This window comes from Erinaceus europaeus, chromosome 16 (assembly GCF_950295315.1).
Source record: "Erinaceus europaeus chromosome 16, mEriEur2.1, whole genome shotgun sequence".
Taxonomy (NCBI): domain Eukaryota; kingdom Metazoa; phylum Chordata; class Mammalia; order Eulipotyphla; family Erinaceidae; genus Erinaceus; species Erinaceus europaeus.
The window spans coordinates 13,827,039-13,848,748 of NC_080177.1; the positions used below are offsets into that span (position 1 = coordinate 13,827,039).

General features: G+C 41.9%; 1 protein-coding gene across 2 annotated transcripts; it reads right to left on the reverse strand.

Annotated features, from left to right (window-relative positions):
- Positions 1 to 15: 15 nt before the first annotated feature.
- Positions 16 to 20,215, reverse strand: SLC30A4 (solute carrier family 30 member 4). 2 transcript variants are annotated; one of them, XM_060174588.1, is made up of 8 exons: positions 20,002 to 20,215; positions 19,310 to 19,790; positions 12,839 to 12,985; positions 5,597 to 5,750; positions 3,863 to 4,064; positions 2,627 to 2,732; positions 1,064 to 1,198; positions 16 to 552 (listed from the first exon to the last, which is right to left on the reverse strand). In XM_060174588.1, exons 2-8 carry the CDS (start codon positions 19,701 to 19,703, stop codon positions 398 to 400), a joined length of 1,293 nt encoding a protein of 430 aa, XP_060030571.1. In that variant the 5' UTR covers positions 19,704 to 19,790; positions 20,002 to 20,215; the 3' UTR covers positions 16 to 397. The 2 variants fall into 2 exon arrangements, with proteins under 2 accessions (XP_060030571.1, XP_060030572.1); XM_060174589.1 differs by lacking the exon at positions 20,002 to 20,215 and having other exon boundaries at positions 3,863 to 4,001; positions 19,310 to 19,995.
- Positions 20,216 to 21,710: the final 1,495 nt, after the last annotated feature.

Sequence of the window (21,710 nt, forward strand, 5' to 3'; positions counted from 1 at the left end):
ACATAATAAAAAATGTCATTTTCCAGCACTGGTTTAATACAAAATGGTCTTCAAAAACTACTTTTAAATGCGAGTACTGAATTCTTGATGCTTCCTTTAAGACATGTACTCTGTCATAGTAATGAAATATGGTTTTGGATTGTCTTCTATGAGGTATCTAGTTACATCTCATTCTGTAAACAGTGTTTGGGAAACATCTTCATTTGAAAAGCATGGTGAATTATTGTTTTACCATTAAAGAGAAACTGGCACTGTCAAGGCTGGAGTGACTGTTTTGAGACTGGTGCGTACTTATATGGAGACAGCTGTCAGGGAGTTGCATTTGCTCTCTTACATTTGTATTTATTGCTCTCAAGTCTGATTGCAGGATAATGACGACAGTCTGCAAAATGTAAAATTAGGGACTGGGACTCTGACAGTTTGCACAAGCTCTGGCCACTTCTTGCCTGTAACTCTGAAGCTGGATCGTACATTTATACATGCCAAATGTGTTCAATAGTAAATGCTTTGCTCTGGACTGTACTTCCTCCCATTTAGACGAGCTTCCAGGAACTGCAATGCCAAGAAAAGGTCATTACTATTTCGTGAATAAGAACAAAGGGAAAACAGTCTTAATATAATGTGAACATATTTTTATTAGTCTGATACTAGCCCTCTTAAAGTTATTGTTAGTCTGACAGCTTACAAAGCCAGGATGGCTTGTCGTTAATCCTGTTTTTCTAGTTCACTCAAGCAGAGAAAGAATACTAGACATTACAAGATCTTAATCTTTTGCAAAATAAACCACACACATGTACTATGTAGAAGAAAAAAAGAGCAGCATGGCAAGGAAAACTTAGTTCCTTAATCCAGAGGTAAAAGTGGATTTGTAACATCTCATCTCAAAAAGATTAAAAATTGTTGCTCTGCTCTCAGTATTGACCTGCAGCTCACCCTTTGAAGAGCCTTATCTTTCCTTTAAAAAAAAAATCTTTCCAGCAGTGAAGCCTTCTTAATTATAAACAGGTGTCTGATCTCAACGACAGAAGCCTCCCAAACCCAGTGTCTAGCAGCAGCGCCTTACTTAGCTGTAGGTGTACTATGGCTGTAGGCTTCCCTGAAGTCAGAGACCAGACGTTTAAATCTTCCACTGAATACACATCTTCAATTTTCATCAAGGTTTCTTTAATATAATCTATGTTCAAATGTCCTGGCACACCTATGTTCAGAATATATAATTTAGAAATAAAGTATATCTGGGAAGAAAGTTACATATTATTGATAGAAGTTTCATTAATTTTTTTATTTATCTATTTATTTTTTGCCTCCAGGGTTATTGCTGGGGCTCGGTGCCTGCACCATGAATGCACTGCTCCTGGAGGCTATTTTTCCCATTTTGTTGCCCTTGTTGTAGTTGTTACTGTTGTTATAGCCGTTGTTGTTGGATAGGACAGAGAAACCGAAGAGTGGAAGACAGGAGAGAAAGACAGACAATTGCAGACCTGCTTCACTGCTTGCGAAGCGCCCCCCCCCCCCCGTGGGCAGCCAGGGATTCGAACCAGGATCCTTATATCGGTCCTTGTGCTTTGCACCATGTGCGCTTAGCCTGCCGCACTACTGCCCAGCCCCCTTTTATTTTTATTTGTTTATTATTGGAGACAGCCCTAAATTGAGAGGGGAGTGGGAGATAGGGAGAGAGACAGAGAGACACCTACAGCCCTGCTTCACCACTCATGAAGCTTTCCCCCTGAAGGTGGGGCCCAGGGGATTGAACCTGCGTCCTTGGTGCACTGTAGTGTGTGCGCTTAACCAAGGCACCACTGCCTGGCCCCCAGAAGTTTCTTTTTTAAAGTTAACCAAATAGCTTTACAAAATTATACTTAGACTAACACTTTAGGATAAAGCACGCACATACACAGTAGGACATATATGAGGCTAGTAAAAAAGAAAAAAATGTTCATTCTAAAAAGAAAATATTTCATTTAATAAGATAAGCAAGACAAAAAAAAAATCCACTATGGTAAACCTCCTATTAAGAACTTCTTACATGATATGTACAATACAGGGATTAAAATACAGTTAAAAATAACCCCGTACTTGGAAAAACAACAAAGGAGCAACTTAAATGGGAATCAGTGTCACTAAACTCAGTTTAATTAAGAACCAAGGGTTGGGGGCTAGGTGGTGGCGCATCTGGTTGAGTGTACACATTACAGTGCACAAGGATACAGGTTCAAACCCCCAGCCCCCAACTGCAAGGGGGAAGCTTCACAAGTGTTGAAACAGTACTGGAGGCCTCAGGGTTTCTCTTGCTCTCTCTCTCTCCTCAATTTCTCTGTCTCTATCCAACATAAGTAACAAAAACAAAACAACAACAACAACAAAAACCAGCGTTATATTCTTATTCCAGCTTCACAGTTTATTAGCAGCCTTCAGTCAAGTTATGTGGCCCCTCCTAACCTCACTTTTGTTAGTAAATAGAAACAAGTTTGCCTGACAGTGTTGGTCCTCGTATGTTATACGCACAGGAGGCAGTACTATCAGTAAAAAGGGAAAGACAGGGCTCCTACCTAGTGTCCCCCTGCTGCCACTGCCACTCTGATTTAGGGAAGCAATGAACACAATGGGGAAATTCATCACATTTTACCTTCCATTATGATAACTACTGTGTCCCATATGATGCGAAATGTTGTAAAAGCCACAAGCAATGAAAATACATATGTACAGATGGGATCAGCAATCTTGTATTCTGGCTAGAAGGCAAGAGATCAAAATTGTGTCAATATTAAATAGACATAAATCAGACTGTAAAAGAAAAAGATATATTGTCCCCCCCTTACTTTTTAAAAAAGATTTATTTATTTATTTTATGAAAGAAAGACTAGAGCATTGATCAGCTAAAGCTCATGTGGTGACAGGAATCAAACTCAGCACCCCGTGAACACAAGTCCTGTACTCTACTGCTGAGGTGCTTCCCAGTTCTCTGTTCCTTCTTTAGTAGAGTTGAAGAAGACCTTTAAAATTTGGATATTACAACTGGGAAATATCTTCATTCTTTCCCAGACTGTTTAAACGTTCTCCCTTGTGAGAAACATTTCCAGAGGCTTAATCTACTGTCTTCCTCTGTGCCTTCTCTAAGTCTTCCGCCCAGTTTTTATTAATAACGTGTCAGAGCTGGCAGGTATTTAAGCAGTCTATCTGGCCTGTGTCCCTCATTAAAGAGTGGAGAACTCAAGTTTGGAGTTAAAAAGTCTAGCTTGAAGTCACAGAATTAATGGAAGAGCCAAGGTAGGAGTCCAGATCTCTAGATTTCTAGTCCAGTGTACATTCCAACACCTACCAGTTCAGTGACTTAAAACTGAGTTTTCCAGTGAAAGCACTACCAACACCCACTATAGATGAGTTGCCCCATGAGGTGATACTCTTGTGCTTAGTGCTAACTGAAGAGCTACACTGGTGGTGAAACACAGCTTTAAACTAAAACAAACAGAACCGGAATTGGTTGGTGTCTGGAATATTGATAACAAGGCAATCACCTTTACTTAATGTAGTATATACACATGCTGATTTTTAATAATGCCCACTTGAAACTTGTACGTTAATAATGCAATATTACATCAGCAAGAAAGACAACCAGGCAGGTGTGGTGCATGCCTTGCCCAGGTTCAAGCTTTGGCACCACAGAGAAGAGACCATAACGGCCAGGGGAGCTCTGGTGTTGTGATGTCTGTCTCTCTGAATGAAAAAAAGAGACCTGGGAGTGGTGAAAGTGAACACAGAGGAAGACCTGGCTCCTCTAAAAATAGGCAGCTGCCTTCCACTTTGACTAAGAGCCTGTGAAATTAAGTGTATTTTAAAACAGAAAAGTTAGCAATCATATTACCTTGAATCGTATGATGTATGCGGCTATTAGTACACCAACACTCTGCACCAAATCCCCTAAGGCATGTACAAATGCAGCTCTCACTGCCAGGCTATCCTGCCCATGCTTGTGTTCACATCCAGAACCTATGGTAGGAGAACTTGAAGGCAGGGAATGGGAATGGGCATGATGGTGACCAGACTGGTTCAACAAAAACCCCATTCTGTTAAAAATAAAATTTGTTTTCTTAATGTTATTTATAAAATTATGTTACTAATCAGATACAAACAAGAACTCATTAGTTTGATACATGTTTTAATTCATTCATTTAATACATGTTTAGGCACCTACTATGCACTGGGTACTATTATAGGTGCTGGGGTCAAATTATTGAATAAGAAAGACATGTCCCAAATACTATCGACCTTATGTTCTAGCAAGGAAGGCAAAGAGGTCAACAAACACTACCAGTCGATGTGCAGGGGTACTGTGTGTAGAGACCTAAGTGAAGCCTGGCAGCACTTAGTGCTGAGAAAGTGTTGTAGGCAGAGCAGCAGAGCAAAAATCCTGACGTGAAGTATGCTCTATGTGCTTAATTAAAGGGAGCAAGCCAGTAGCTGTGGCCAGAATGCAGTGAGTGAGAGTGCTAGAATATGAGTTGGAGAGTTGCAAAGGATTTGACTAACAAGGTATACTGCAAATTTTCAATTTCATTCTCAAGTACAAATGAAAGTCACTAGGGGAGGAACCAGCAAGCCACAGTCCGTATACAGGCCGTATCTGGCCACTGCCAGGCTTTACAAATACATTTTTATTAGAACTCAGGCATGCTCTATTGTTTACATACTGAATGTCTCTGCTTTTCTGCAATAGCAAAGTTGACAAGCTGCAAACGAGGCTGTGTGTTTCTCAAACATTTAAAATGTTTATTGTCAGCCCTTTACAGCAAGTTTGTTGATGTCTGCTCCAAATATTACAGTATTTTAGTATATGTGAGCACTCTAACAGCATTTTGTTTACATTCATAAGAAAAAATTAATGTAAAAGACAAATTGTAAAATGCCATGGCACATTAATGAACACATGTAGGTCTCTAAGTTCACAGAACTTGAAAATACTATTGTGAAAATACAGTGTATGTGATAGAGGACCTAGTGGGGGTTGTATTGTTATGTGGAAAACTGAGAAATGTTATGCATGTACAAACTATTATATTTACTGTCGGATTAAAACATTAATCCCCCATAAATAAATTAAAAAATAATAAAATAAAAAGGGACAGATTATTGATATATACAGCTGAAATCTAGTTGACAGTAATGCACTGATATTACATTTTAGGTTTTAGGAAATTGTTTCTAAGACTTTGTGAGAACTGTGGTAGTTACCTTTGGGGAGTAGGAGAGTAGAGACACAGAACTCTGGTAGTGTAGAACTATACCCTCAAATGTAAAATACTGTAAACAGTCATTAATCACAAATAAAAAAAGAAAGAAAATACAGTGTGCGGTATGACCAACATTGGGTGCATGTCAGTATAAACCTGTCCAGAGCCACAGAGTGAACTAGAACATCATCTCCAGGCTCTGCATACGAAGAGCAGAGAATGTCCCCTCTGGTGTGCAGTGCTGAGAACAGGGGAAGCTCTGCATGTGTGAGGGCAGGGATAGATGGGTAATCTCTTCCCCCTGCTCAACTCTGCCATGAACCCGAAACTTCTCTAAGAAAAGGTTATTAAAAATTACTAGAACTTACATTATGTTAACTGCAACTCCAACAGCTGCAGTAATGAGCATTATATCTCCATTTATTTCATATTTCATATGAATAGTTCTTTGGACAGCTTCATACAGGAGGAATCCCATAAGTATATACACCAACAGTACACTGACCATAGCCGACAGAACCTCTGAAGGAAAAAAACGCAACAAACATTTGTGACATTATTATACTTCATGCAAACTAAATAGTAAATAATCATTTATGTGTATCTTCTTCCCTCTGAGAAAATAAAATACATGATCATTTATTTTAGATTTATTTACTTAGAGAAAGAATCGGAGCACCACTCTGGCATGAATCATGCTGGGGATTGAACTCAGGATCTCATGCTTGTGAGTGCCAGGCTTTATCTACTGCACTTCCTCCTGGGTTGTGACACATGAGTAATTTTGTCAATTGACAAGTGTTTAAGAGCTTGACTGATGTGTGTTCTCTGCTTATTTATGGTCACCACTTTCCCTTACCCCTCATGTCTTGAGAGTTCTATATTTATTCTTCCCCTTTGGCAGTGGGAGTGATGTAGAATTATACTCCTATTATCTTAGAATCTTGTAAATCACTAGTGAAATATTATAATAAAAGTTAATGTCTGGGAAGTGGACCTAGGATCTGGGTTATCTTTTTATTTGTTTTGGCATATTTTATGTGTTCATTTGTGATTAATAGTGGTTTATAAGACTACAGCATTCCAGGGCATAGTTCCACAATGCACCCATCACTAAGTTCCTTGAGATATGACTTCTAAAGGATTTGTTTCAAGGTTGTTTTGTACTTGAGGTTTCATCAAATGCCATCGTATTAGTACAAGTGTCAGAATTAGAGCGGGGCTAGTCCTCAGTGGTCATCTAGGTTTGCAATTCTCAAATTTTAATGTACATTGGAATCATCTGGAGGGTTGACTTTTTATTTATTAAGATTTGTTATTTATTAGGGAGAGAAAGGTAGAGTTTAGAGACTGAACTTCAAGCCTCATGTTTGACAGTCCAATGCTTTATCCACTGTACTGCCTACCACATGGGCCACTGAAGGTCTTATTGAAGCAGGGTTTCAGTGGGATAAGAGTAAGTCCTGAGAATTTGCAGTCTTTTTTTAAGTGATTTAGTACTGTTGTAAAAAAAAAAAAAAGATAACGGGTGTAATTCTACACCATTCCCACCAACAGAATTCTGTGTCCCCATTCCCTCCATTAGAAACTGCAGTAGTTCTTCCAAAGTCACAGATAGGGGTTGACTATTATTTCTATAACTATCTCTATTTAATTGCTTCTCTGCTGTGGGTAACCATTTTAAAGGTATGCAAGCATTCGTAAACACACTTTGAACTAGGAATTCTTCTAGAGATGTCAGGGAAGCTGGGAAACGGCACACCTGGTTGAGAATATGCACTGCCATGTGTAAGGACCAAATGGTCCCATTTGCAGGGGAAATAGTGAAACAGTGCTGCAAGTGTCTCTCTAGACTCTCCCTATCTCCCCTCCCCTCTCAGTTTCTGTCCTACCAAAATAAAATATGTGTATACATACACACACATATATGAAGTATTGTACACATTAACACTAAGACGTGTAAGATGAACTATGTTATAAAGTTATTTGTCAAGCATTATATAAATAGTAGGAAACAACTATTTATTATCATTATTGTTTGTTTTTTAAATTAGATACAAAAAGAGAAAGAACACCAATCAACTCTGGCTTTTGGTGGTACTGAGGATTAAAACTGAGATCTCAGAACCTCAGGCATCAATGTCTTTGGCCTAACCATTATGTTGTCTCCCCAGCTCACAATAGCAAACAATTATAAACAACAACAAAAAGTGATAAGTAGACGTTATGTGAAAAAAAGCAAAGTACATAGTAGTGTATGACATTATTACCATTTTTATATAAAGAAAAAACAAAACAAAATTATGTGTATAAGCAATCTCTGGAAGGATATACAACAATGATAAAAAGAGGATATAAGGAGAATGGGTGATTAATCAGGGATTGAGTTGTATAATATATATTCTTATATAGTTTTATGTAAGTGGATTTTATGAGTAAAGAGTAGATATATTGTTCAAATTAATAAAAGTAGGGTAATGCATATTTTTAAATAATTAACATTTTCATATAAAATGTTGACACTCAAAACAATAAAATATATTTTTTTTCCTTTACCAGAGCACTACTCAGCTCTGGCTTATGGTGGTGTAGGGGACTGAACCTGGGACTTTGAAGCCTCAGGCATGACAGTCTCTCCACACACCCACTATGCTATCTACTCCAGCTTGAGAAAATACTTATAAATAAAAATCTTCCTTCAAGGAAGTAATACTTTAATCTCATTAAATGTTAAAAATTATTTTCTGGGACAACTCTCATTGCTCAAAGGTTCCAGGAAGTATACTAAACTTTGAGAGATGATCATTCTACCTTACAAATTATGTAGCAGTTATAAGCCATTTTTTTTTAATCTTAATATAGCCAGGCTCTAGTGATGTTGTGTTCATTAGTAGATGCTGGAATAAAACCACGTAATTCCTATTCACAACCTATTCTTGGCATATTAGTCATCACCATGTAGGCATTCATTCTCCTTGCTCATCAGTCCTTTGCTTTGGTGCAATACACCTGTCTGCTATTCTTATCACAGCTCTTTGTCATTTATCTTCACAGCACTTATAATTTATGTCTGTGCCGTATATTTTCTGACTATCTCCCCACCCTACACCGTTACTTGTTCAGCCAACAGGTAATTCTGAGCTAGCTCAGTGAATAAGTAGTAAGTTTCTCCAACTATACAAACCACACATGACCCCAGCAAATTTGCTTTTATGGGTGCTGTCCAGATTACTGACCTATTAAAAGTGTTAACTGTATAAAGCCACAACGTCAACAATGAGTATATTTCATTTAAATTATCAACACTTGTCTTTCTACAACCCCTATTGCCTCAAAGGCCTATGCATGAGAACCTAAAGGCAGGTTTCAAAGGTCTATAAAAATGAATAGGGAAAATGAAAATAATTCTCTCTTCCACTTGCTTTTTACTACATACACATAGACATATGTTTCTACCTTTCTCAAATTAGGACTTCCAACTGGAAGGTAGCAGACAAATAGAAGGGCAATCAGTGGGGCTTGTTTGGATTTGCCCAAAACTTACAAATCAGTATTTGTATTCCAACTCACCCTGCTACACTCAGGCCAAACAGTTTCTAATGGATTATCAGTGACCACTGCTGCCATGAGAAATCTAAGTGAAACTGTTCAATACGAAGTCTGTCTTTGGACCCTTTCATTGTCCAGTTTAATCTCCTATTACCTTTCTCTGACCACTTCCTTTACCCGTAGCCAAGGTACCAATTATATTCAACCTCAACTCTGGCATTCGATCAACATTGATGACACCTCATTCCTGTCTTCCTTCTGCCTCAGTGAAAACTCCATGAAAACTGCCATTGCAAAGAAGTGCTTCTTCTCTCTCCTATGGATGTTTATATGATGTGAATTAAATCTCACCAGAATGCAAATAATTAATCTTTTTTGCCTCCAAGGTTATTACCAGGGCTCAGTGCCAGTACTATGAATCCACTGCTCCTGGCAGCCATTTTCCCCCCTTTTATTAGATAGGACACAAAGAAATTGAGAGGACAGGGAAATAGAGAGGGAGAGAAAGATAAGCCTGCAGACCTGCTTCCAGGCTCATGAAGTAGACTCCCTGCAGGTGGGGAGTGAGGGCTTGAACCTGGATCCTTGCACTTCATACTATGTGAGCTTAACTGGGTGTGCCACTGCCTACCTCCCACCCCCACCAACTCTTGTCAAGGGTGAAAGGGAGTTGTTAAAATGAATGAGAAGAGATTTTTTTTTGGGGGGGAGCTGCATATTCAGCAGAGTACTTTCTGTACCTTACTATTAGAGAACACTAATAAGCTAGGTAGCACTAGTACTCTGACCATACATCTAGCTCAAGATAACGGTCCTCTAACCAGATCTGCTCAGTAAAATGATAGTTACAAGACTGCTGCACTGTTGTTGCTGTTAACCTAGACTGACAATTTGCATTATCAAAGTATAAATCTTGATTTTTAACTTTAGTAAGAAAAGTTTATAGTTGTTTAATTAAATGAGCTTTTCCAATGAACACATAAATAACTGAGAAAGTACAACAGCAATCAGGCTGATACACAGAACACTTAGCAGTGTAGGTGGCTCAAACCAGCCACAACATTCTTGTGAGTCAAAGCCTAATCCAGAGTAAGGCCTCAACTCCCATCAATGTTTTTTAATATTTTATTTATTAGACAGAGACCTAAAGAAACTGAGATTGGGGGGGGGGTAGGGAGAAAGAGAGATACCTGAGAGAAACTGAGATGGGAGGGGGAGATAGGGAGAGAGGGAGAGACTTGACCCTCATCCTTGTCTGTGGTAACATGAGCGCTCAACTGGGTGAGTCACTACCCAGCCCCCTCCCATCAATTTTAATGAAGGCCGAAGGAGGTGAAAAAGCTGCAGAAAAAAGTCTGAATCTAGCGGATGGTGAGTTATGAAATTTAAGGAAAGATGGCACTGTCGTAACATAAAGGGTAGGGAGAAACAGCAAGTACTGACAGCAAATCAACCAGAAGACCTAGCTGAGATCACTGATGAAAGCAGCTATGCTAAACAATTTTCAGTGTAGACAAAACAACTGTTAGAAGATGTCGTCTAGAACAGGATTCTCCTGCTATGGGCTAGCACAGGTGGTGACTTTTAGTCGAAACCAGTGTTCATTTACCATTCTACAAATTCCAGGCCCCTTAAGGATTGTGCTTAACTTGACTGTGCTCTAAAAAATGGAGCTACAAAGCCTGCATGACTAAGATCTGCTTATAACACAGTATATTCAACTTTTTATGTCCACTGCTAAGGCCTTCCTGCTTAAAAAAAAAAAAATCAAGACCTTTTCAAAATATTACTACATGGGCTGGGGAGACAGCATAATGATTATGCAAAAGACTTTCATGCCTGAGGCTCCAAGGTCTTCGGTTCAGTCCTCAGCATGGCCACAAGCCAGAGCTGAGCAGTGCTCGTCTTTCTCTCGGTGTCTTTCTCTGTATCTTTCTCATTAAAATGTTTTTTAAAAGAAAATCTTCATTCATAGTCTTAGTACTAATAGCACTATGGTTTAAAAATATTACTAGTAGTTCTGCTCACTGACAATGCACCCAGCTAGTTACCCAGTAGTTCTGGTGGAGATGTTTAAGGAGACCGATGCTGCTTTCATGCCTGTGAACACGACATATTCTGCAGCTCAAGTGTCAAGGGGTGATTCTAACTTTCAAGCCTTGTTAGTTAAGAAATCCATTTTGTAAAATTATAGCTGCCAGGTAGTAATTCCTCTGATGGACCTTGTGCCAATTAAAAACCTCCTGGAAAGGATTTACCAACCTAGGTGCCACTAAGAACAATGGTGATTTATGGGATAAGGTCAAAATATCAACCTTAAGAGGAGTTTGACAGAAGTTGATTTCAGATCTCACGGATGACTTCAAAGGATTCAACACTTCAGTGGAGGAAGTAATTACAGATGTGGTGGAAATAACAAAAGAACTAGAATTAAAAGGGGAGTCTGGTGGCCCAGGAGGTGGCAAGTGGATAAAGCATCAGACTCTCAGCCATGAGGTCTGGAGTTTGATCCCCAGCCTGCAGCACAGGCTTATGTCTGGCTTTCATTAATTCTCTCCCCTTGGGTCTCTCATCAGTAAATAAAATCTTTAACAACAAAAAGAGCTTAAAGGAGCCCGTATAACGTGATGTTTTATATAATAATTAAAGGGACTGTTTTAAAATGGTAGAAAATAGTTAATGCAGCTAACAGGAAGCACAGTTTTGTGGCTAACTGTATGGTTTTTAGTCTCTTTAAAAAAAGCATTGACATTTGTTTAAAATAGGGAAATAAAGTGGCCTGGAAGGTGGTACAGTGGACAAGGCACTGGACTCTCAAGCCTGAGGTCCCAAATTCAATCCCCAGGAGAAGGTTAGAGTTGGGAGAGAGGGGACCTTCGGGTCTTAGCAGATGATGGAAAAGGACCTAAGGTGGAGGGAAGAGCATTTTGCAGACACCTATCATGGCGAGATGGGAAATTGTACCCATGTGCCAACAAATGTACTGTAAACCACTAACCTCCCAATTTAAAAATAAAAACAAGTGTTATTGTAGCTTTGCTTGGAATACCTGAGTGATAGAAAGAAGCTGATACTAAGCAAATCAAACAGGGCTTTGCTTGATTCAATAAATGGAAGTTAAATCTTTCTCCTACAGCCCTTTCCTTCTCCTCCTCCTCCCCTAACCCCCCCATTTTTATTTTATTATTTTTTTTAGCCACCAGGGTTATTCCTGGTGCTCAATGCTTGCATGACATATTTACTGTTGCTAGAAGCCATTTTTTCCTCTTTCTTTTTTTGGGGAGTATCTTTATCACAGTACTGCTTAGCTCTGGTTTGTGGTGGTGTGGGGGATTGAACCTGGGACTTTGGAGCTTCAGGCATGAGAGTCTCTCTCTGCATAACCATTATGCTATCTGCCCCATGTGCGGCTTATTTTTCCTCTTTGGTTTGCTAATAGAGAAATTGAGAGGGGAGGAAGACAAAAACATACAGCTGCAGCACCGCTCTACTAGTGAAGCTTCTTCCCCCATCCACGTGGGGACCAGGGGTTTGAACAAGGGTCCTTGTGCACTGTAAGTAGCAACTGTACTGGCCATCCCCAGGGAGGTAAATCTTTTTCTGATAACAACTTTAGGGCATTTGAAAGTTAATGATAATCGCAGTTTTATATGCGTAAACTGTTAGGCCATCTGGGTTGAAGGTGACCCTGGAAGGTAGATATCTGAATCCAACTTGTTCATCTAACATGATTAACTTTCTAAACATATAGTTATTGTCTTTATTTATTGGATAGAGACCGTCAGTAATCGATAGAGGGAGAGAGACAGAGAGACACCTGCAACACTACTTCATCACTCGCAAAGCTTTCCCCCTGCAGATGGGGAACGGGGGCTTGAACCTGGTCCTTTCTCATTGTAACATGTGTGCTCAACCAGATGTGCCACCACCCGGCCTGTACATCATTAACTTTGTTCAAACAGGCATCTTGAGAAAGATTTCAATTAGTTATAAATAGCTAACATTGTGGCTGTACTATAAAGATTTGTAAGCAAAAAAAAAAAAAAATTCCAATTACCTACCTAAGCGATGAAATCCAAAGGTGAATCTTTTGGTTGGTGATTTTGAAGACAGCCACAGAGCAAGCAAGGTGAGTATGATGGCGCTTAGATCAGTTAACATGTGAAGTGCATCTGTCATGATTGCTAAGCTATTTGCTATGTAGCCACCTTAGAATAAGGGTGAGAGGGGAGGGGAGAACTTTAATTAAAACAATAAATGTAAGCAAATCAAAAATACCTAACATCTTATAAGACATGAACAGATGTTTATGCTTTATTGTCCCGGTTTCTATTCAACCTGCCAATTCTATTATTAGAAAATGGCCACAATAACTAAGTATTATAATAACGCTGAAGCGTTATTATAATATTCACTTGCCTGGGATTCAAACAGTCATGCTAAATGTACTTTAAATATGGGTGAAAGCCCCTCTCTCATATTTAACAGATAGAAACAATCATATACGTCACTTCATTTTGAACAGATGGTTTCCCTAACACTAGCTGTTGAATAAGCATTTAATAATATACACCACTTGTACTCTGACTTGCTGGTATCACCGAGAGGGCTTGTTCAACTTCAACTCCAGGTGGTCTAATCCTGTTTCTAGAATTTCTACTTCAGTGGGCCTGAAATTTTACATTTCAGCTGGTGCTTCTGGTCTCAGAACCACACTTTGAGAAACACTGTTACCATGTGGAGCATATCTTCATGATGGGGTTGGTGACATTTCAGTGTGCTAAGCTACTTACTGCTCCCCTATCTCACTGCAGTTCAATTAACCTACATTTCAGGAGCTTTATGTTGGTATTATCGCAAAAAATAAGGGATCTCTAACATCTCCACCATAAAAGCAATGAGAATGTGGACAAAAATTGTTCAAGTTAGGACTCTGGAAACTGACCAATGGCTGCTGCAGCTTATATCTAGTCAAAGAAACCTTGGTAAAAATGGTGAGGTCTCTGGCATTTCAGGTTGCTTTATAGCCATCTGTCCCTCTCCAGCTCTATGGTAGTCCTGAAAACCCAGCAGCAGCAGGTACTGTGTGAAGGCTTCAGTCTAGCAGTCACCCTAGAGGCAGAACGGGACTAGAGCTCCTTAATAAACCCATTCCCATAAGACTGTCATTATTTGACCTGTCTGGGGATTCCTTGGATGGCTATACTTGTAAGGCAATTTTTTTTTGACTTGACTCGGAGTTAAGAGCCTCTGGTAGTGTCTACCAAAAACAACAAGAAGCAGTTTTCACCACCACAGCTGTCTGAGGCAGCAGGTTGAACACAGTGTACTCTTGAGGTTGTATTGTGATGCTTCTGGGTGTGGGGGTATTTTCACCCAATTTGCTGCCTTTTGTTAACTCAACCTGGAAATGCACATCCTTCACTTCTGGGGGAACAGTGTCTTAAAATGTATTGCTGATTCCCTCTCTTTTGTTTTTCTTTTTTTTTTTGTTTTCAAAGTCCTATGATGTGGAGTTGCCTACAGTTCCTGGTTCAATCCAAGGCGCCACAGGTCCAGGAGTGGCGCTCTGGCTGCTCTCTTCCTCCTTCCCTCTGCCTCACATGAAACCCTTTCTCTCATATTTAATAGATATAAAAAGAAAAGAGCTGGTTAGTGTTACCAGGTTTAAACTATTCTTGATTAGAATCATTTGGCTAAAAGCCTATAATCACCAGTTCTCAAACAACTATTTGCTTGATGGTTACTTAAAACAATTGTTCTTAATTGTTCTTGACCGGGCCCAACAGTCTTTGGCCCAATTCAAACAAAACAGGCAATGAAAGTGTTTCTTTCCAGTCCTTTCAAAAGTGGTCAGATGTTAACTTTTCGCTTCTAACGTTGAAGTTGCTCAACACAGGCTCTCTAGGTAATTTTTACCTATCCCTATGAGTCTTTTCTCTTCTGAACTACCCACTTCTATGTAATAGCTCACTAGACATCTTTACTTGGCTATTACAGTCAGCAGCTTAGGTGAGAAACTTCACAATCATTCCTGACACACTACTCTCCCAATAACTCCCCTACCCCAACCATTACATAGCTTTGTCCATGATCCTTAATCTGCATGTTTTTATATGATCCTTATCTAGAATGATCCTTAATCTGCCTATTTTATGATCCTTAATCTGCGTATTTTTCTCCTCCCACCCGTATCTCTTCCACTCTCTCTTGCTTCATCCCAGCCAAATTGGTCTTTTTAGATCATTTAAAGAATTGAAGGGTTTAGAACAGACACTTGTAGACCTGCTTCTCGGCTTGTGAAGTGATCCCCCCTGCAGGTGGGGAGCTAGGGGCTTGAACTTGGATCCTTGGGCCAGTCCTTGTGCTGGGTACTATGTGCGCTTAACAGGGTGTGCCAGGGCCCAGCCTCGATAGCAATAGTTGTTTATGAAATGGATATTTGGGGGCCGGGTGGTGGCGTACCTGGTTGAGTGTATGTATTACAATGTGCAAGGACCCAGGTTCGAGCCCCCAGTCCTCACCTGCAGGGGGGAAGCTTTACGAGTGGTGAAGCAGGGCTGCAGGTGTCTCTCTGTCTCTCTCCTTCTCTATCACCCCCCTCCCTCTTGATTTCTGGCTGTCTCTATCTATGTAAAACAGAAATGGATATTCATGGGGTGGGGGAGATTAGCATAATGGCTATGCAAACAGACTTTCAAGCCTGAAACTCCAAAAGTTCCAAGTTCAATCCCCCACACCACCATAAACCAGAGCTGAGCAGTGCTCTGGTGTTTCTCTCCCTCTCTTTCTGCATCTCTCTCAAAAATAAAATAAAATATTAAAGAAAAAATAAAAAAAAAAAAAGAAATGGATATTCATGTCTGAGACTCAGAAACCAAGTTCACCCAGGTTCAATACTCAGCACCACCTTAGGCCAGTTCTGAGCACTGCTCTGTTTAAAAACAAACAACAACAACAAAAACCCTAAACTTTCTGAACAGAAGGAAAAAAAAAGAATGACCATAGTCTGAGTTCTCAGGGCAGGTAGTGGCCAAGCAAAAATTCAAGTTTCTTTTTTCAGATCTTTAAACTACTTTACTTTTAGAAAAATCATTCTATATTTCCTACATATTTTATTTTACCAGAATGTACTGCTGAGCTCTGGCTTATGGTGGTTTTGGGAAATGAACTGGGACCTAGAAGCCTCAGACTATTGCTGGTCTGTCTGCAATCTCTCTGGGCCAAGATGCTTCAGACATTTTTTTCTTGGGGGGATTAATGGTTTACAGTTCATAGTAAATACAGTAGTTGGTACAGTGTAAAATTTCTCAGTTTTCTGCATAACTCTGACTTCCCACCTAGGCCCTCCATCATCATACTCCAGGACCTGAGCCCCCACCCCGCCTTGTCCTTTTCTAGGGTGCAATCCACCAAATAGACACATTTTAATAAATGCTCTTTAATAAATTCAAGAGAACATTCTAAGTAATATAAAAATCTATGTTAAGTACCAGTATCTACATTATTTAACAAATATTTGAAAATATAGTACTTGAGAATATTTATTGGGACTTTCACAAAACAACTTTTAGTAAAGAACTAGATAACTCAATATTATTCAGGGCTCAAACATTAAAACATTAATTTTAGGAATCACTATGTGTGAATGATTTAATATTGTAATTGTGTGAATTTGGACAAGTCACTGATTTTTAAAAAAATAAATTTTATTTTATTACTTATTAATGAGAGAAACAAGAGTACCACTGTAGCACATGTGATGCTGGGGATTAAATTCAGGACTTCATGTTTGTGAGTCCAGTGCTTTAACCAATTCACCACCTCCTGGGATTCAAGTCAGTTAGTCTTGATTCTGCTAAGACCATACTTCCTGGGCCATAGCTTCACCCCTGTCTTTGACTATCTTTAGAGCTTAAGCACTAAATAATAAAAATCAGCTAATAAAAAAAAAAAAAAAACCTATTGCGTATCACTCTGTGCCAGTTACTATTGTAGGTGTTGGAGTTCTTATCTTTCCGTGCAGAAAGACAGATAGTCAACAAGTAGACAATCTCAGATTCAAGGGCATCTGTTGGGTAGGGAACTGGACAGAAAGAAGTTTATTTTGACCAGAAAGAAAAAGCCTATTGATTTCTGAAATTTGTTATGAATGACAAGAAATCTTTAAGCGACAAGAAACCTTGTCATTTCTGTCAACAGAAAATTTGGGAAAAGGTATATCGCATGTGAAGCAATGGTTTTCAACCTGCAGGTCCTGGCCTATCAACCATGCGCATGGGCTGGGACCATAATAAAGCATGAGAGCATATTGCATGAAATAAAACTTGTTTCAGTCAAACATATTTATGCACAAGTGCATGGGTGAACACAAGTGTGCAGGTGCTCACATCCAATAGTGAGATCAAAATAGTTTGAAAGTTGCTAAGGCAGAGAGACCATCCAGAACTGGCAGTGATGACGCTTAATAAAATAAGTGAAGAAAGTGAAGAATGACTATGGGATGATTCCACTCATATGTGGAACACAGAGAATTGAAACACAGGAATTTGCTATCTCATACGTATGACCTTGGGAGAACTAAGGTGGTTACTTTTGGAGGAGAGTGAGGCACAGAACTCTGGTGGTGGGAGTCGTATGGAATTATACCCCTACTGTCTGATCTTGTCAATCATTATTAAATTGCTAATAAAATATTTATTTATTTAAAAAAAAAAAACAGTCTGAAGGCTTCATGGGTACCAAACAGCTGCGTGAATTTGTGTGAGAGAGAAGGCAGGAGTGATATGAAATGAGTTAAGAAAAATTTATTTGGGCAGGAGTAGATAGCATAATGCTTATGCAAAGAGAGACTCATGCTCGAGGCTCCAAGGTCCCAGGTTCAATCCCCTGCACCACCATAGCCAGAGCTGGTTAAAAAAAAAAAAAAAAAGGAAAAATGTATTTCATTTTCCTATATACAACCTCTCGCCAACATTTTAAATCTGGACTGCTGCTTCTGCTAATGCCACAGTTCATTTTCAAGGGACAACACCGGTGGGGGCATGGGGTGGCACACCTGGTTGAGTACAGGTTACCGTGCTCAAGGACCTGGGTTCAAGCCACCAGCCTCCACCTGCAGGAGGAAGATTCTCAAGCCATGAAGCAGGTATCTCTTTCTCTCTCCCTATCTCCCATTTCCCTCTCAATTTGTGTCTTTACCCAATACATAAGTAAAACATTAAAAAAAAAACCCACCCAACTATACATAACAATAAACGCTAAAAATTAGACGGGGGAGGGGGAGAGACAACACAGAAGCTCCCTGCCAGTTTGCAAACTGCCACCAAGAGTTACTTACTGTACAATTTCGACACTAAGACTATGATAGTAAGACTGTAATACTTGAATAATTGAGAACGCAAGATAAAACCAAGTCCACAGACCCCGTTTTCTTTCAGATCCTCCTCATAATGAAAAACTTTTTGGGTTAGTTGGTAGTATGCAAATCTCCTGAATATAAATAACAAAAGGAAAAAGATACCACGCTAGTCAAACAGATTAAAAAAAGAGAGAGAGTGAAGAGATTGCAACAGATGCAGCTCTTCCACTTACTAAAAACCTCATCTCTCCAGGCCCAGAGATTCCTGATAAGAAGATGGAGCAGGCCCCATTACTGTATGAGTTAATGATTTTATTTATTTTTAAATTATCTTTACTTATTTATTGGATAGAGACAGACAGAAGTCAAGCAGGAAGGGGGGTGACAGAGAGGAGAGACAGACTGCAACACTGCTTCACCACTTGCAAAGCTTTCCCCCTGCAGCTGGGGACGGGGTCGAACCCGGGTCCCTGGGCATTGTAACATGCGCTCAGCCAGGTGCACCACCACACCCCTTCCCTATGGTTTTATTATTTTTTTAAAATTATTTTTATTGGGTAGAGCTCTATAGAGCTAGAGATCGTGAGGGAAGAAAGAGACAGAGAGACACCTGCAACAACTGCCTCACCACTCGCAAAGCTTTTTCCCCCCCTGCAGGTGGAGACCAGGGGCTCGAACCCCGGTCCTTGACCACAAATTGTAACAGATAGTGTGCTACCTAGCATCCGGCCCCTTGAGTCTGTGATTCAAAGTCTCAGAGCCGTGAACTATTTTGAGTGTTTGAAAAAAAAGAAAAAAAATCCTAACCTGGCATTTAACAGACTTCAAACAAAAAAAAAAAAAGAGGAAGTTTCATGACATGCAAAGATTTTTTTTTTTTTTTTTTTACACTTGACAGTCCACGGCAGCGTTTGGAGAACTCTTCTGGAAAGCAAAAGTCAGTGCTCTCTGGACCTGCCCTTTGCAACCAGGTGTCTTTTTTTTTTTTTTTTCCCCCGCATGGCGAGTTCGTTCACCTTGACAAATCACAAGCTCCTGGAAAAGCAGCCGCTTTGGCCCTGACACCTGCACGCGCCGCGGCGGGGACGGCGGGGACGGCGGGGACTGCGGGGGCGGCGGGGGCGGCGGCGGCGGCGGGGGCGGCGCGGGGCGGCGGCCCCGACCGACTCACCTACGAGCTCCCCGACCATGAACAGCGCGTAGAGCAGCGCGGCGAGGGCCAGGCGGCCGCGGACCTTGCGCTGCCTCCGCCGCTCGCGCCGCCGGCCGCAGCCGTCGCACGGGTCGGCCTTGAGGCTCAGCTGGCTGGGCGGCAGCGCCAGGTCCTGGTCCAGCAGCGAGTCGTCGTCGGCCTGCGGCGCCGCCCGCGCCCCGTTCGCCGGCCTCCCCGGGGCTTCCGCGCCGCCGTCGTCCGCCACCACGATGCGGAGTTTGTTGAAGCGCGAGAGCCCGTCCTCGCCCGGCTCGTCGGAGAAGCCGTAGGCGCTGGTGTCACTGAGGAAGAGCGGCGCGTCGTCCTTCCTCAGCAGCGACCGGAGGCGCTTCCACGCGCCCGACCCGGCCATGGCAGAGGGAGGCGGGAGGAAGAGAGGCTCCGAGCTCAGCCGCGGAGCGCCGGGGTCGGCGGGCAGCGCCGCGCGTCCCTCCCCATCCTGCGGGAGAAGACACACGCTGGAGCGGCGCCCCGACACCGCCCACGAGCGGAGGAGCCGCGGGGCGCTGCGCGGCGCCGCCAATCTACCTGGGGCGCTGCCGCGGGGCTGGCGCTCTCCCCTTCCCCGCCCCCTGGCGGCTCGGCTCGGCTCGGCTCGGCTCGGCCCGCTGCTCTGCTCCAGGTCCCCCCCCCACCGCCGCCCGACGCACCCGCAGCGGCAGACCGGCTCCCCGGCTCTGACAGGCCCCGGGCGGAGCGGGCCGAGGGCGCCTCTCCCCGCCCTGGGCCAGGCCGCGCGCGTGCGCCGGAGCGGCCGCGGGCCGGGCGCGTGAGGGAGGGGTCGGCGCGAGGACACGCGGGCTCGCGTGCGCGCGCTCCCGCGGGGTCCCCTTCCCGTCGGGGACGCGCCCGCCTCCCCTCCTCCCCTCCTCCCCTCCTCCCCTCCTCCCCTCCTCCCCTCCTCCCCTCCTCCCCTCCTCCCCTCCTCCCCTCCTCCCCTCCCAGATGCCGCGGGGTGTCCGCGCGGTCCTTCCACTCCCCCAGGGGCTGAGTGTGGAAGTTTGCAAGCTGCTCCCCCCCAGGGGACGGGGGAAGGTGGCGATCACTCTGGCATCTGGGGGTGCGGATCTCTACTGATGGAGCCAGGCAGGCTTACTGCTCTCCTTTGCCTCTCTGGCTGGTGGACAACGTTTGCCTCCCAGGCACAGGCCTTTTTTATTTGTGGTCAGGTGCTCATTGTTTTTGTATTTACAGTTCTTTGACATCTAAACATGCTCTTCTGGGCTGGGCAGACAGCATAATGGTGATGCAAAAAAGACCTTCATGCCCGAGACAGCAAAGGTTTCAGGTTCAATCCCCCGCACCACTATAAACTGGAGCTGATTAGTGCTCTGGTTAAAAATAAACAAATTAATAATAATAACAGTAACATCCTCCTCTGTGTGCTCATCGCTGTTTTCCTCTTGCTTCTTAAGTATGGACCATGTGGACTCCACCCAGTCTGCTCAGGCCTTGGGTTCCACTTAACAACACGGACGACATTTCACAAGAGTTATGTTCTGAGTAGTAGTTTCTGATTTTTATATAAAACGTAATGGCAAAATGGGGTAACAATAAAAGCAGGAGAAGCAGGAGGGGTAGATGGTGGATTTTAGAGATTCTGAGTCCAGATTCCTTGCATGGGCCTTAGGGAATTCAGGATGGTGAAAATGATATGCAAAATTCTGTGAATGAATACATTTTCTTAAGTCTCTTATCCATCACTATATTCTCAAATGAGGTTACACCCCAGAAGAAGTTCCAGATCAGGTCCCTCTCTATTTTGTACTTGGAGTGCCAGTTCCTATCTATCTAGTGTCTATGAAAGTTGCATTTCTTTTTTTCTGCCAGTTTTCATTTTCTTTTTTAATACTCTATTTATATATTTATCGGACAGAGACAGAACTAGGAGGGAAGGGAGAGAGACAGAGGGAACCTGCAGCACCCATTCAACACTACTGAAGCTTCCTTCCTGCAGGCGGGGAGTGGGGAGTGGAACCCTGGTCCTTGTACATGATAATGTAACTACCCAACCAGCTTCACCACCACCCAGCCTCCTGAAAGTTGTATGTTCACAACAATTCACATGGGATTAGCAGATTTCAAGTTACAAACAATAAGAAAGAAAAAATCATAAGACGCATCTTTTTCCTCTGAAGATTTAAATAACTCTTCGGAGTTTCTGACTCTGGAACATCACTGCCGGCTTTGGAGCTCCAGGGCAATTCCTCACCTTTGGTTTGTTTGTTTTAAATTTACTTAGGATAAAAACTCTTTCCTTTTAAATAAATTATTGATTTTATTAATGAAAAAATAACCTGAACATCACTCTGGCACAAGCACGCCAGAACTTGGGATCTCAACACTTTATCCATTGTGC